The following is a 17,431-nucleotide window of genomic DNA, read 5'->3' on the forward strand; positions in this document are numbered from 1 at the left end:
AAGAACAAACCTCACAGATAACGTTTCCATAATTCCGTGATGTAATTGAAACTAGAAATGCAAGTAATGATTACTTTTCATAATCTGATAATAGAGTAATTGGTTGGTCCATAAAATGTAAAAACAAAAATGTTGATCATTGTTTACCAAACCTGGAAATAATGATGTTCTCAAATGTCTTTTGTTTCGTCCCCAACCATAATTATTCAATTTTAATGATTTCTTTGTTACATGAAGCAAAAGAAAACCCAAAAGATATTCACATATAAGAAGCAGAAAAATTTGAAAACTGGTTTAATTGTTTTAAAAATGCACTCAAACCAATTAAACGATTATCAAAATAGTAATCGATGTTTTAATAATTTAAAAAACATTTAAAAAAGTGTTTTGGGAAATTATTTTAAATATTTTTTCTGTTTTTTTAAAGCGAAAAATATATTTAAACAGAACATCGGTGACTTTCAAATCGGCTATAAATGAGAACTGTTACTCCTCCTGGGGAATTTTACTTTCAGTCCTATTCTTTTGTTATGTTTCTTAAAGACATGTCTCCTTTTTCTTTTTTAGAATTTGTGTACGAAGGTCCACTGTGTGGTTAAAAGAGTCAATTTAATCCCTTTACTGCAAACTGTGGAAGAAAAGTGTAGGTCAGCCAGTGTATGTTTGTACACAGACCTCTCACCTGTTGCTCATTTGTCTTCAGAGATAATTATGGGTATTGCATTGCATGATGAGAAGAAATGCGGCACTCTTGGCGTTTCTCCTCAGTGCAAACAGACGTGTGCACTCAGTAGGTTAGTAAAACAGCAGCTCTGTGCCTGCGCCTCTCTGTATTTCTTCATCCTATTGGTCATGTATCTGATAACACGTCTGCCCAGAAATAGACCTGACATATAATCAAGATATGCAGGTGAAATTGCTTGTTTTTGGCCTAAAAACAATGGGGTAAAGATCTTTGTCTCTCCTCACTACCTGTTTTTCTGCAGCTGGTGAGGTTAGCTGCTTTATATGGGTTTTTGTGTGGGTTCTTGACCACGCACCGCCCAGGTTTGTTCTGTTAAAATTGTACTTAAGTGTACATTTTCTGAAAGGAGCTTATAAAAGGGTCATAGTGCTACTAATTAGGGCTGCAACGATTATTCAGTTAATACAATTACTATTCAGTGTTCTGGTTTTTCAGCTTCATATAACAAAGAAAACATTAAAACTGAATCATTTTGTTTTGTGAATAAAACAAGACATTTGAGAACGTTTTCATTTCCGGGTTTGGTAAATACAGATCAACATTTTCTGACATTTTATGGACCAAACAAGTACTCGATCAATTCAGAAAATAATCAGCAGATTAATCAATTATGAAATAAATCTTTAGTTGCAGCACTACTGCTAATTATCTACTAGTGTTACATTTTATAACTCTCATTTGTACTTTTTATTTTCATTTTTATTTCATGGGAGGAATTAGTATGAAGTTTAACACAGTTAGAAACTGCTGTATGTTACAGTGGGTTTGGATCTGAAGCAACGAAACAGTTTTCCAAAGATTAACTGTACAATCGTACAAACGGTTGACTGTTTTAAAGTTGTCAAATTCTTGCTAGAGATGACGTCTGTCGATTCAAAAATCACTGAATTCACAGCTCATGTCCCCCTTGAATCCTAGTGGAGCTCCAAAAGTCTCCTAAATGTGATAAACTGATTAACTGTTGGTTCCATGTGGATCTGTGTTTGTGACATGCGCCTCTCTGTTACACTAATGCTTTACATTGTCCTGGCTCCCCCTCTGACTAGACAGAATCAGTCACCCTGAGCTGGGCATTAGGCCTGGTTGAAGCAGACCACCTGTAGTGATTCATCTGAATGTGATTACCATGTTGGCACGTACAGCCGCTCTGCTGTGCTGCTCTACAACGCCACTTCCTGCTTTTTTATTTATTACATATCTCAGAAACATTTCACTTTGATGCACACAGTATAATTAGACCCTGTTATTAGGCCATGCCATTCTATTTTAGCTGTGACTGGTCAGCTGTTTCAGTGTGTGCGAGTGCACTGATTTGGTCCGTGGCTTCTTGAGCCTGCAGGACCCGGAGTCAAAAAAGTTTTTACTAAGCCAGAATAGTGTTTTGGTATTGGTTGTGGGTTTGGCAAACAAAGTAAGCTCATAAATACATTCTAGGGCTGCAACTAATGATTATTGTCTTATTTATATTATTTATAATCGATTGATCCAGCACTTGTTTGGTCCATAAATGTCAAAAAATGTTAATCATTGTTTACCAAACATGGAAATGATGATGTTCTTGAATGTCTTGCTTTGATTTCTTTGTTATATGGAGCCAAGAAACCAGAAAATACCATAACTCGGTCAACACTGTGACTTTCAGTTTAAGTTTGACCTTGTAGTCTCTCATCTCATGACAGAAATCCTTGTTCTTACTTTTCTCTGTCATTATCTCTCGTAACAAGTTCTCTCCTGAAACTAAACAAACAACAGCAGGAGATAAATCTACTTCCTGTTTACCACCAGGACACGCCCATGTCCAGTGCACCTGAATGGTCACATGAAATTAATTTATTTATAGGTGTGTTGGTGAGTCTGACACTGAGCTGACATGCTCACGTGTGTGCAAATCGTGCTTTCAAATAAAAATATAGTATAGCATGTATGTAGCCTTTTGTCCCTTTTTTTTCCTTCTGATGCATGACTAGGATCAGCATGGGTGCCCTTCATATTGCACACACATGCGCCAGGACTTCCTTTATTATGTATTATCACTTGAAAGTACGTATGAAAGAAAGACAGGAAAATGAATAGGACAGACAGGGTTCAAAGATGGTTCTTCAAGGAAAGACAATGATGAGGACAACAAAGAAAGAAAAGCTCAAGTGACACACATTTTTCCTCGGTGCAGTGCTGACTTGTGTTTGAGGGTGAGTTTCCTTTAAGGGGGTGTCAGCTGCTCTATGACAGTGTGTCTGTGTGCTGAGCTGTTCCCGGGCAGCATTGTGCCTGATTTAGCCGGAATGCTCGGATAGCAACAGTAACAACTTTTAGCTTTGGCTGCTTTGTGAGGAGAAGTCACACACATCTCAGCTGTGGAGAGTCACTCAGTCCCACTCAGACCGTGTGCTTGCTTATAGAAGACTTTTGCCCTCCCCCCACCTCCCACCTCCGCTCCCTGGCTGCACCTCCACCCCTCTCCCCCCTTCTGTCTCCCTCCCCCTCCCTCTTTCCATTTCTACCTGACATCTTCAAACTATTTCCGCGTCATTCCTGCCTCACGCCGTTTGAAGAGACAGTGGGAAACTAAGCCGATCGCCCCTCCCATGGACCCCGCCGCCAGCCAATCACAGGCGGGGACGGGACTTGCGTGCAGCCAATCGCTGCGCAGCTGCCACGGCGTCGGGTAGCAACAGAGGCTGTAGAAAGGGTGCGTGTACCCGCGCACAGAGAAGTTGAAATGTTTTCAAAGACTGGAGGAACAAAATGAGCCAGTGTGAGCTTCATGGTTCACCACCAGTCACAAAAAATGTTGTATTATTAAACCACCATCCTCCACCTCCACGTTTGATGTGTTTAACTCCACAAACTGCAACTTTTCTGCCTTTAGTTTGGAGCCCAGTGTGTTCATGTACACATTTTAATGATGTCCATCAATAAAAAAGACATCTGTCTCCTCCTTTAACCTAGTTATTATAATTCCTTTTTTGAGCAGACACAAATCTAACGTATATTGTTGCAAACATTTGGATAATAACAACAACAACGTACATGTTAGATTTTTAGATATTTCTTGTTCTAAATCCAGGGTAATACGTTGAGCAAAGTACTGTCAACGTGTCTGGTTAAGTGCTCATGATTATGTTTCACACCATTCTCATCAGTGAAAGTTTAGAAAGTGAAGTAAATCAACTAAAGAGCGTTTTATGTATGCGTGTATATAAAGTCCCAGTATATATATCCCGCTGTTACTATAAATGGACAGGACAGGAGAGGTCTGCTTGGAGCAGCCTACTGCGCCCAGAGGGAAGGTTACTGTCCCGCTAATTCAAACTCGTCGTTGTTAATAGTTGATAAACACTCTCGCCCTCTGAGTTGCTCCTCGCCGGGGAAAGAAACTTATGATATGTCACTAATGTCATTTACACACACAGTACTGTGTGAGGCTGCGCCACACAGAGCAGCGCGCACCCCCATCACGGCCACTTGGTACGGTCCGTATCGCAGGGTGGGGGAGCCGTGTGGTAGAGGAGCACAGATTCCGTCTAACGGAGAAGCACGGAAAGAGAAAACGGGCGAGAAACATGAGTCGAAGTCGCCCCGGTGAAGGTTTCCATCATGAAGGAATATAAACCTCCGACATTTGTGATTAAAAGAAGCGGCGGAGGACGCGAGGTGTGAGTGGAAGGAGAGCGGAAGCGCACGAACGAAGTGGCGCGTCCAGAAGCGACTGCAGGCGTCTGACAGCGAGCTCAGGAACTCCGCTGAATGTTGGTCTGTGTAACTCCACTTTGAGACGAGTTTTCAAGGTTCCTTTTTTTGTTTTGGTTCGTCGCGGTTTAGACTTTGTTTGTGGTCTTATTTCGGTGCCATTTACCTCGGCGGTGCGACTCCTTCCTGGATCGAGTTGCCGTGGTAAACAGAGGTCGAGTGTGGAAGCAGTGTCTGTAAAAGCAGGCCGTCAGCGGCTTGTCATGTTGCTCTTTTTAACACGCGGAAACGTTTGGCTTCTGACACAACGGCTTGGATTCAAACTTTTTTAAACCCAGTTTCTTCACCACTGGTGACCCCCAAAGGACGGGGCCCGTACAGGGAGTTGCAGCTTGGACGGTCCTGTCAGAAGAACTTTGTCTGGAACTACACGTCTTTGTGAAATCGATACGCTGCAGTGGACGGCTTTGTTTACACGTATCTGTGTTGTCACAGTGTTTCAGGATTGCATTATTTTATGGTTTCAAAAGGACCACCTTGTATGCAGACTGTAGGCAGGTCAAGGGGGGCAGAGTGACCCTGGCAGCTCTCTGGCTCTGTGGCTGTACAGACTGTGTGACATCGTCAGTGCATGGCTGTGTGTGTGTCACTGGATTAATCTGAGTGATAACATCACTCCACACTGCTCCACTCTGACCAGTGACCAGTACCCCCCCTCCAGAAAGCGCCAGTAATTGGAGCTATTTTTAGTGTAAGGGATGGGGTAAAAGCAGGCAGCTGGAAACCCAACTCCCCTCCTCCTCCTTCTCTTGTCCCTTCTGTCACACTACCTTGCTCAGCCCACCTGGCAGTATGCTGGGTAAGCCTGGTTAGCAACACAGACTTGACTTACAGCTAGGTAATGTGCTCCATTACTAGGCTGGAAGAATAACAAAAGTTGGATTTCCTGCTGAATAATTGTGTCCAAACTTACCCTGGAGTTTTGTTAACGTGGGGGTATCAGTTGTACTGTGTTCTACTGGATACGCCTGCGCTGGACATACATTTTGGAACACTACTTAGAAGATGTCTGAAGGACTACTAACTGTGTACTTGTGGTTAAACCTGTTGTGGACTAAGTGAACATATAATAAGCAAGTAGAGTCTATGCCTTTACCCCTTAGCTGTTTAGCTCAAACTCTTAAATCGGAGTAGCCACTTGTTAACATAGTATATTATAGGAGAAACCTACCTTCGACTACCTACAACATTGGTCACCAGCGGTCTGGAGGGGCACAAACCTCCAGCACACATAAAGAATGCATGAAACTGCCGAAACAGACATAAATAAAAGCTATCCTGACTAACCAAATATCCTATTTCCTCCCACTCCCCATACCCACAGAGAAACAAAATATATATGTAGAATGAGAGATTATATCTTTAGTGTAACTTCACAGAATACAGAGATCGCATCCTTTATATTTTTACTTCAGAGAGACAAGCTGCCTGTACACCAGTTGGTTGCCTTAGAAACCACAGTCACAAAAAAATCTTACAAGAGAAATAAGCCAGAGAAGACGGTGCCTTTTGATTGGTCGGTTGGTTTCCCACCATTTCAAGATTCGTTGATTTAGTTGGATGTAAACTGTTGAAGTGAACTCTGGGATTGAAAACACGCCTGATGACAGTTACCCGACCCCTTACAAGCCCCGCCCACCTGTCAGAGTGTTTTGACTGACAGTATTTCCTTGCTGGATTGAACAATTGCCAAGCATTTCCATGGTGATCACGTCATCATCTGTGGAGGACAAGACCGTGCCCTCTTGCAGGATGGTCCAGTCCGAACCGTGGATAACCTCTGCCCTGCTTCGCAAGAACAAGAGTCAGTACGCACACACACACACACACAAACAAACATAGGTTAAACTCCTTTCTTCCTTATCATAGCCACAGTTGTTTGTAAATCTGCTGTCACTGTAATCTGTTAATAATCTCTGATAGTCAGTATGGAATTATGATTGTTTGTTTTGGGTTGTAGTTTGCCGTGGATGGATGTGTTTTGTTGGTTGCTGGCGTTGTATAGCTAAGCAGAATATATCGAACTCACAAGGTCAAAAATTACAACGTAATTTTGAATTGTCGTAATTGCCCAGATCTTGACCACGTTCTGGGGTTGTTTCGTTGTCTGACACAGAATATGTTCAGCTTGGTTTAATGAACTGCGTACTCAAAGCTGCTTTAACAAAAACCTTGTGTAGTTGAGACTTGGTACCTATCTTAAATGGCTTTTCTTTGTAGTTTTCAGCTGGTCATCAGGTTTTATGTATTTGAATTGAATTGTTCTGGAGAAGCCAGAGTAAGCCTGAATTACTTGTAATTGCTGTTACAAATGTCTTAATTCTGTTACAGTTGTAGAAGGATGCAAGTAATACTGAATATTTAGCCTGTGTGTGGAGTAGACTGATGTGGGCTGGATCATCAGGTGTATTGTTTTGAACTATATTTCTTTGATTTAACACTATTTCTTTACTCTTTTGAAACAGTCTTAACACAAACTAGACTTTAAAACCTCCACGAAAGAAAGTTTACTGTGGGACTGTGAGGATACAGACTGCTGTGAGTGTATTTTTTAGTTTTACACATCCACCAATATAATCATACATAAATGTCCAAAAATTACTTAAATTACCAACAGCAGTTTGTGTAAACGACCTTGGGTAAGAAGTCGCCTTGGATAAGCGTAAAACTGACAAAAGCAGAGGAGACTGGGAAGTTTTGTCGTCACTTTCACCTTAGCTGTGTTCGGAGGAACCAGCGTATTTTCCACTTTCGTATTTGTTGTTGGTGGAGCGTAGATGCGCTGGAGACTCATTGTATTTACACTTCTGTTTAAAGTGGTCACAAAGCGCCTCCAACCACCTCTCAAAGTGGTTTGGCAGATTGGATAAGAATCCGTCCTCATTGCGTCTTCTGATCACAGAAAACGCATTTTAATGCCAGGTGTAAACGGGGCCTGAGACACACATGAACTGTGACTGCGGGCTGGGTGAATTTGTGTTGATGTTGTTGTGACTTAATCATCCAGTCAAGGCTGATAGCTTTCAAACAAGATATGTTGGAATGCAGGACTCCACAGAGATTTACATGCCTGTTATAAAACATAAAATAATGAGTACAGGGATATTTGTTGGAGCTGCTTTACATTATGATGACTCCTGAACAGATCAGCCTGTGGATTCCCCGTAGTCCCAGAGAGGGATCCCTCACGTCCAGGCTCTGTTTTAACATCCAGCCGGGAATTAAATTTGAGCCCTGACATTTTGCAGCTTGCTTGTTCAGCTTTTTTTTTTGCCTGCACAATAGCTCTTCTATTCTTACTGTTCATCCTTGTTTATCACTTATTGCTTATCAGTTATAATTGTGTTTTTATTTTTGTCGGCTAGAAACAATGCTATTATTAAATAGACTTAATTTGCAATTAAAAAATAAAGTAATAATACCAGATCAGTATAGTTAAGTATATAACCTTTCGCCTGTAGTTTGTGGGAACATTTGGCAGATGATCGGTTGCAGACTTCTTCAGGAACGCCTGAAGGTTGGCAGTTTGGGATTTGTGCTATCAAGTCTTATCACTTCACATGTTTGTTTGTGGCCAGAAAATCCAGAAAGCAAAATACCTGATTTAACATGTAGATGAGAGCTCCTTGCTTCACTAGCCAGGAGCAGTATGTGTATAACATTGTAAAAAACAATGAAACAAAAAACATGTCAGTGGTGTGGACCATTTTTAAAATGTGTGACATAATGTATGAAATCTGCAAACTATGCCAGTATAATATTACTCAGGGGGGGAAGCCACACAACTAATTGGACAAGGCACTGTAAGACACATCATCTCAACACAGGACACAAACGTTTTAAAAGTAAAGCTCTGTGATAATACAGTAACAATATATAATTCATTAATATAACTTACCAAAGGATTGAGACAATGTACGATTGCTATGAATGCTTAACACATGTTTAAGAATTGTTACTGGGTTTAAGTGTTATAAACTACTTTCAAACCACAAGTGAACGGTTATTTCAACCTCAACTTGGGGTGCAAATTTCAAATCTTAAATTATGTGATATTTGTTGCAAAACTGTTTTATTATCATAAAAGTTTTTGGTCATATCGCCCAGCCACTGATATGAACATTATTCAAATTCAAAAGACAGACTTTACTGGTGTATATTACAAAAAAAAGAACAGACGTATCGGAGGGTTACGTTACAATCCATTACTGGCCGTTCTTAAGCCAGTGTGAGACAACACTCACTACCTCCTGTCACGTCAGATATAAAAGCCATTTCACATAAAAGCCATTTCAAAATAAAGATCCTGTGAAAAGAAATAAGGAAACCTAACAGTGGGATATGCTGATTTAACATTCCCAACTAATAACTTGAATTGAATCAGAACAATGTAAATTATTTTCAATGTCAGTTATGTTGATCATATAATGGTGTCTTTTAGTGTTGCTCTCCAAAGTGTTCAAATCAGTCAATGTCCAAACTGGGTCAAGATGCAAACATCCTGCCATTTCTTAATTCTTAGTCCCATGATGTTTCTACACATGACAGGTAAACACAAACTCCGTAAAGCTCAATTTGTACTCTCATTATGTGTGTGTATATATATATATATACTGTATGTATGTATATGTGTATATGTATATATATATATATATGTATGTATGTATGTATATATGTATACGTATATATGTATATGTATATATATATATATATATATGTATATGTATACATATATATGTATATATATATACATACATACAGTATGCTGCTTTAACAACATGAACAAAAATAACATTGTATTGTTATCTGTGCAGAAAACACGATTGGCACGTCCTTAGTTGATGCTGATGTGTACTCCTCCATCTCCCGTCCAGGTTGAAGTGGGGTGGTGGTTTTGTTATATCCTGTGTCAGGGTAGTGTCAGATGTGATGCAGGTACATGAATGTCTTCACCTTTTTTTCATCTTTGAACACCTCACTGTCATATGATCCATTATGCATCTTTCAGCAAGTCCTACTTTTAACTGAAGAGCCAGTGTTCACAAGTGATTACACACTAGGTTCAATCGTGGTTTGTCTGTTGATGCTTTCTTAAACGTCTTGCTTTATTTTGGTTCCAACTTGTCGCTGTATCCTCGTTCCTGTTGTCATCTAGCCATCACTGGTCCTTGGTTTGGTTTGGTTTGGTTTGTTTTGTGTTTGTGCATCTTTGTGGTTTATGTCTATAATGATAAACTTTGCTCTGCATTCTATCACAAATAGTGGAAAGGTTTCAGTTCTCTGACTGTCTCAGACACCGTCACATAAAGGTCCTTGTCCTGTCCTCGATTAACAACTTGCCTCATTAAATACTTTTTCTGGGTCACATCTGCAGAGTTCTCTACATCAATGCTTGGTTGGATATTTTTAACCTTCATTCCAACACTGAGGTCCTTGTCATTTGGTTGCAGTGCATTGTAGAACATAACCTCCTTATTGGTCAGCTGAAGCAACATGCTGTATCACGTTTGCTTGCTCACTTTTATAGTAATTTAGGTTGTTTGCATCAACCCATAGGATTTGTGTCTATTGTTTTTTCGCGGCACTGTGAATTACTTAGCAATAAAAAAATGAAGGTTGCTAGAGATCATACAGAGTTGAGCTTTAAGGTCTTGAACCAGAGCTAACAGGTGTAGTGTCACAGGCTGGATTTTAACATCTTATTGATTAGCTGTAAGGCTTCCTGCTCTGGTGTTTTGCTCAACATCAGAACTCCACAAGATCATTTGCAGAGGTCTTCATCTGTTTTTGTCCTTGACCTAATCCTAAACAGGGAATTTAAGACTGTTTTGTAAGTTTGATTAAGATTTGTTCATGTTTTCATTTGCTTTTTATTACTGTTCCAGCTGCATTATTGCACTACTCAACCAGGTGTCTTCTGCTTTTGTTATGAGATGTGTGAAATCTTCATGGAAATGTGTTCTCTTCACTGTAGTCACACCCATTGTTGTATGTTATTGCTGGCTACTGCTGTCCGTCAGCCAATATACACGGATCACTGTTTTCTACACACACTGTTAGGCTACATCCATACAACTCCATTTTTGTTTCAGAATGCATCAACTCTGCTCTGGACATGCCTGATGTCCACACTACCCTGGCGTTTTTGAGCCCCAAAGATTAGTTAAAAAACGTAAGGCTGCATTGAAGTATAGATGGGCAAATACAAAGATCTTTGGAAACGATAATGCAATTACTGAAATTTTCTTTGTTATTGTTTTTCATCGGCCACAACTTGAATATCGGCTGTGAATGAAAAGCTCAGTTTTACGTTCGCTTACTTTCATTTCCACTTTCATTAGTAGTACTTTGTGAAACCAAACAAAGAAGCACATGCATGCCCTGTGCACCTGAATGGTCACATGGTGTACGTTTTTTCTACATGTGTATGGATGCTGAAAACTAATTCTAATCATTTCAGATTTTATTTGAACTCTAATCAGTTGTAGGCAGGAGACTTGGTCTTACTTTATCCTGCCAGCTGTCCACCCCCCCCCCATATACCCATATATTCTTGTCATTGATCATAACCCCTCTTTTGACGAATCAAGCTGTTATTTGGGGGAATGCCTTCAAATGAATTGTGTTTCACAGAATATTTTGCGTGTATCTTCACAAGGGATGCATTTTTGCAGATATCCGATATGGTCATGTAGTCTTTTCTGTAGTGGAAATAATGTCATATTTTGCCCTCTCATGTCACAGCAGATGTAGATATACATTTTCTATGTTGAGCAAAATAAACAATTGTAAGAAACAATAGTTATAGCCATAGACGTAGAAGTCAAGGCGGTAGCAGTCCTATTTGGCCTACTGTTGTAGTCATCAGTCATATCGGCAGTGGTATTTGCCGATATCTGATCATACATTTTAAAGCCAATATCTGCCGAAATGATGCGTCCCTAATGTTGGGCTTGTTCCTGCAATGTTATCATAATATTATCATGGTATCATATCCAAACGTGGTGCAGTAGCTTTGTTTGACACCCCCATCGTGACATGGTTTCCCTTCTTCTTATTGCTCTGCATCCATGTGTGCATTTTTTTTTTTTTTTAATTCCTGAGATAAAGTTTCCATGGAAAGTTTCTGGAAATTTTACCAGGAATGCCTGCTCCTTTGCAACCCTATGTAACATATTCTCTTCATTAGTCAGTACATATGTGTTTCAAAAGGCTGAACATGACCATGTCAGTGTATTTAAGGTATTTTAATACTGAAGAGTTGGTACATAACTGGGATACTCCAAAAATTACTATAACGGGGTAATTGTGTGTGTGTGTGTGTGTGTGTGTGTGTGTGTGTGTTAAATATCAGAAGATGTGATGTCTTTACAAAGATGAGATGTCATGATTAGCATTCAACCTGAGACAATATGGCTGTGGGAGCAGGAATAGTCAACTTTGACTGTTTTCTTTGAAAACTCGTTTGGCCTGCGTTGCTGATTCAAAACTGTATTCACCCCCTGAGCCTCTCACTCTGTGTCACATGTTGTAGGTATGTCATTATTTCAAGCACATTGTGGTCACATTAGACGGACTTATGTTTCAGGAGGTGTGATGTTTCTCATGAAGTGTCTGTGTCAGGTGGTTGGAAATAACATTCTCAGTTCAAGCTTCCTCTCAGCAGCTTTTTTCAAACACACACACACGCTCACTCACCTGATAGAATCAGCTCAACTTGTTCTTTGAAAGACTATTTGGTATGTGTTCAAAAAGGTGTGCGTGGTCTATATTAGTAGATTTCCAGAGTGGGTCTTGATAGTTTATTTGAACTGTTAGACAGTCAGTTTCCATGTGTTAAACATGTATGTGTTGAGCAAAACCTGTAAATGCTCCCGAGTCACCAAGGGATGAAACTACCTCATTGGTGGGTTTCCTTTTTTTTGCATCGAACTCGCAACTGGTGACAAATGTGGGGACTTTTTGTACTAACCTTAGCCTCCTCCTGTAGCAGAGAGTCAACAGTATTGCTGTGGGTTGGTCAGCTGACTGATCTTGGCACATGTAAATACAGCTGTTGTCTTTAATTTAAACTTCTGATTTAGATGACATGTCACCGGGCAGCCCATGGCCAAGAGGAAAGGGATTGAGCTCGTAACATGAAGGTCACTGGTTCAATCCCGGGATGGGCCTAGCTAGGGCTGGGCAGCCACTGAGCAAGGCACTCAGCCCCCCATTGCTCCCTTGGGTTTAAATAAATGCTGTTCACTACTGTTGTGTAATATGGATGGGTTAAATGCAGAGGACAAATTCACTATCATTAACTATTATTCACACTGTGTGCAAAAATGACTAATTACTACTCGTGTCATCTTACATGGACCGTTCTGTTTGGCGATAAAGAAAAAAAAAATTTAGGAGCTGAAACTAGGTGACACCTGGGACAAACACATGATGGTGACATCACAAATATGGCAATTTGCATATTATGTCATTCGGTGACATTTAGCTTTACTTTTCTCTGAGCTATTTTTTGTCTTGCTTATGTTTAACCTAAGCATACTCTATCTTTAATTAGGTTAGCATTGTTTTGTTCCTTCGGCCTCCATCTTTGTCACAGTGCAAGTGGTCTTGCATTCTTGGCCGTGTTGCACAACTTTTGGTGTCTAGGTTTTCTCACTGTTGTTTTTGCATCACTTACCAAGAAAATTGTGAGCAGGAAGTGTTGGTTTGTGACCTTACTGTGTGTTCCTGTGCTTCCTGGAATGACTCGCCTCTGCTCTAAATATTGTTGCATCACTGTGCGTCAACAGAGCACTAATAGAGAGATGAAACAGTCAGCACGGAAGAGAAGATGTCTCTTACTGAGACTTATTGAGCAGTTATCAGAAGTAAGTCAGGAAGGAGGGAGGATGAGAGTGACGAATGAAGGGACGTATGATTGATGGATGAATAAAAAGAAGCAGATTCAGACGTAGAGAGGGTTTTGAGAAAGCAGGAAGGATGATGAAGAAAAAGGGGGAGGAGAACACGGCTGGTAGGGTGGGTTGGGTTGCTAGGGGAGAGTATGTCAGATTGCTGCTGAGAGCCAGGCCTGTTATTGGAAGCTACTTGCTTAGCAGGAGCGAGGCGGAAGAGGAGAGAGAGAAGTAGCTAATGAGTATTGTAGGGTGGTTGCTGAGACAGCACTGGGTTTATTTATAGAGTGCTGGCCAGCCAGCCCTTAGATACCAACAGCGAATCAGCTGACAGTGAAAGAGGGGGCCCCAACCAATGGCAGCACAAGGAGGGGGATGCCAGATTGAGGAAGTGCTGTGAGTGCCTCTCAGTCTCTTAAAGAGACGGTGCAGATTTCCCAGTACTAGGCAGATATTCTCCCTCTCCAGCAGCGTCATGTCTGTAAGCAGGCCAGGGCCCGGAGCACCATAACAGTTACAGTGACATTGATTGGATTACTTTCTCTACCTCATCGCACAACAAAACAAAGTGCAAACCTGTAGTTGAACAAAAGGTTTGCAGCTCTTCTCAAACAGAGCCTTATTTAGCCGTGGAGCACTATTAATAATGTCATTTGGAAAAAAGTAAGTGTCTACATGATCCACAGAAGATAATAGTGGTGAGGAACCTGTAATTACAAAGAGTTATTCTTACATCTTCACTCGGTGTCTGCCCTGAATTAAGTTTTAGTGGCATAAAAATAGACCCAGGTTTGCACCTGTGAAACCTCTTTTACTTTGATGGCTACAGACAACAGCAGTAGCATTCACAACGGAAGGGGCTCTGCATTACAAGGTGTTTTCCTTCCATATGTGAATCTACGCTTGTCCACCTCATGGCCCACTAAAGCCTTTTGTTGCTCCTCCAGCCTGAATGTTGTTGGCCTACTTGGTATCAGAGCCAATCTACACCAGATTAGTCTGGGACAGAGATCTCGTCATTGGTCAATTTCTGCAGCGGTCCACACAGAACCAATGTTGGAGTTCACCTACTGTCCAGTCCAGTAGGTGGTGTGCTCTTGTTTTGGTCGAAAGAGACAATGGAGAAGACATAATCATTGAGGTTATACAAGATACCCACTCATGTACAACTCAGCACTTAAGTAGTACAAATATGTACAAATGAGGGCAAACTCCTGCCAAGAACTATGTGGACCCTTATTTTAGTTTGTCTGTGAACGATGGCCATGTACGCACATGTGGAAATGTGAAGCGGCCCTTCATGGGCAAAAAACACGAAAAGTATGGCCTTAAACCGACTCCCTAACTCTCTCAATGTTTGTGGTCATGTAAGTGAGCAGTGAGCAAACTGGTGTTGGTCAGTAGCTGTCAGTGCTTCAGCAGCTTGTATCTACATCTTTGGGGAACAGACTCTTAAGTGATACTGTAAACTGTATTTCTAGCTGCTTCTTCATAATGAAATGACATGTCTCTTAAACTGGCTGGTGACATGTGGTACACATGTTATATTAGTTGGTTAAACTGTTTTTTACAACATGCCTTGACCTAACTCCACCATTGTCTGAATTTTGCCTGACATTTCTCTCTTTTGACATAGCTTAACTTAATTACTGTGCCTCCCATGTAGAGGAAAACTCATCTTGACTCAAACTGGAGCAATGTAATTAAGTGAGAGTGATACAGATGTCAACAATTAAATCATTTGCATTTGAGGTTCTCGGCCACATGGATTTCTGTATAAATGAAAGAGCAGCAGAGTGATTAATGTTGTGATCTGGACTCTGGTCTGATGATGATGATGATGATGAGGAGAAATCTGCAGCTCCTTTACAAATCACACAAGGCACAAGGAGCTCAGCATTAGTTGGGAAAAACTGAGCTTGTTTGGAAGTGTTGCATCAAATACAAATGAGTTATCCCAAGTGAATGTTATTATGAAAAAGTGCCACAGTGGCAAAGAAAGTATGGGAAAGGGGAACCCCTTGGAGTTTTTTTTACATTAACTGCTCATAACATGTGATCTGGTCTTCAAATGACAAGTGACAAATGCTGTAGCCAACAGAAACTGTTTTAATCTTGTGTGTCTTAATCATACAATAAACACCTTGATCTGGATTTAGTCACCTCTTCCATGGACGTTCACTCCCTTCCTACAGAGCGTCTTTAACTTGGCATATTTTTAAGCACATCTGGTGTGGACATCTCTCTGAGCTCATTCCACATCTTCTCTGGTGGCTTAAATTCTGTGCTGTGACAACAGGTGGATGTTCTTAGTTTAATTATCACCCTTTAGTTTGTTTATGTTGACATAGAGGCTCACTGTCCTGGTGCATCACCAACCTCCATGAAATCTTCATCTTAATTTCCCCCTGCATGATACTGAGTTCTCCAGCAAAGCCCAATATCATAATGCTCTCAGTGTCATACTACTAACACCATACATAAGGCTGTCTTTTCCTCCCAAACAATTCTACCCTCAGACCTTTTAAAAGATTAATCGTGGCTGTTTTTTTGCCAAAAATTGTTAATTTGTATCCAAGACTAAATGTTTGGAACAATTTGTTTGGCAAACAAATTTGGCACTCATTTTATGTAGTTGATTTCAAAATTGTTAAGTAGTTAATGCAATTTTTTTATATATATATCTCATTCTTAAAAACATTAGAACCAAGGCTTTTATTATTAGCAGCAGTAGGACTGTTTTAATAGAAATCACGCCATGTGGAAAACAGCCTACATCTTACCTTATTAATAATAAAAATATTAATCTCCAAACCCTCAAGTTGAAACAAAAGTTCATGGAGAATTATCTTGTGGGATGTCAACACACTCATATAAAGTTGTATCAGTCAAGTTTGAGACACACAAAGAGAGGCAGCATGGAAACGCTGGGACGACATTACTACAGCATTACACAACAAGCAGGAATGTGTTGATCTTCTTGTTGACTTGTTGAAAGATTCCAGTACTGTTGATTGTCACATTTGATAAATTGTGGATTTTATAAAAAGGTAGTTTGTAAAGTATTTTATTATTTACTATCTAAGTCATGTTATGGTGTCCGGTTAGCTGGACTCCATAACTCAAACCAGCAGTTCTTCAGCCTAACATCTGTCTTTGTGAGGTTTGGTTCAATAGATAAAAAAAAAACCACTTGCTCTAAGACACACCTGTAATCCAGCTTTACTCACTGCACTTCGCTTTGATCAGTGTCATTAGTGGCGGGGCCTCACACACTGTGTCTAGCCCTCAATGGGAGTGCATGAATGATGGATTCAAGACGAGGACAGATGAGATCTGATCACGCATACAAATGCACATATATGGCATTAGGACTGCAACTAAGACTATGTTTGTAATCAATTTATTTATCAATAATTTTCTTTATTCATCAATTAGTTGTGTGGTCCATAGAATGTCAGAAAGTAGTGAAAAATGTTGATTGGAGTTTTCCAAACCTCGAAATAACAATATGCGCCTGTTCTCTAAGTCTTATTTATCTGGTTTATTTGTTATATGGAGTAAGAAACCAAATAAAAAAACACTCAAACTCATTGATCAAAATAGCTAATGATTCATTTAGTAATTGATTAATAATTATTTGTTGCAGCCGTAAACAGTATGTACATTCTTTTCTTTCTTTTGCCACATTAGACTGTATATTGTGCGCCAGTCCAATTCATAAAATGTCCAATGCGGAAGTCTGTGAACCATTTAGACATGAATGGTGACTGTGAGTGATATCCTCACTCTTCCACAGAGCTGAAAGAACAACTGGTTATTCTATACTCAAAGTGCTGGCTGGCTGAATAATTGTAAACTGATGTGGATTGATCCCCGGTGCCTACAGAAAGATGCGGTCTGTGTGTGCTCTCTATGGTTTTGGATGTACTGGATGAGATTGGGCAGATTTATAAACTCTGTAGTCATGCTGTGGCTTTTTGGAGTGTGTCCAAGCATGGTTTGCTCAGCCCGTTGTTGGCCCATGGTAGCAGCTGAT

The 17,431-nt window shown here is 40.3% G+C and overlaps 1 protein-coding gene across 2 annotated transcripts in view; it reads left to right on the forward strand.

The window, feature by feature from the left end:
* dyrk1b (dual-specificity tyrosine-(Y)-phosphorylation regulated kinase 1B) overlaps positions 1 to 17,431 on the forward strand; it is a 41,990-nt gene that overhangs the window by 12,230 nt on the left and 12,329 nt on the right. The window contains exon 1 of one of the 2 annotated variants that reach the window (XM_058646749.1): positions 4,245 to 6,299. The exons of the other annotated variant lie outside the window; for it this stretch is intronic. Coding sequence (XP_058502732.1) covers positions 6,197 to 6,299 — 103 coding nt within the window. The 5' untranslated portion in view covers positions 4,245 to 6,196. Of the gene's footprint in view, positions 1 to 4,244; positions 6,300 to 17,431 lie in introns of those variants that run through there. 2 annotated transcript variants of the gene reach the window in all.

This window comes from Solea solea, chromosome 13, assembly GCF_958295425.1.
Source record: "Solea solea chromosome 13, fSolSol10.1, whole genome shotgun sequence".
Lineage (NCBI taxonomy): Eukaryota > Metazoa > Chordata > Actinopteri > Pleuronectiformes > Soleidae > Solea > Solea solea.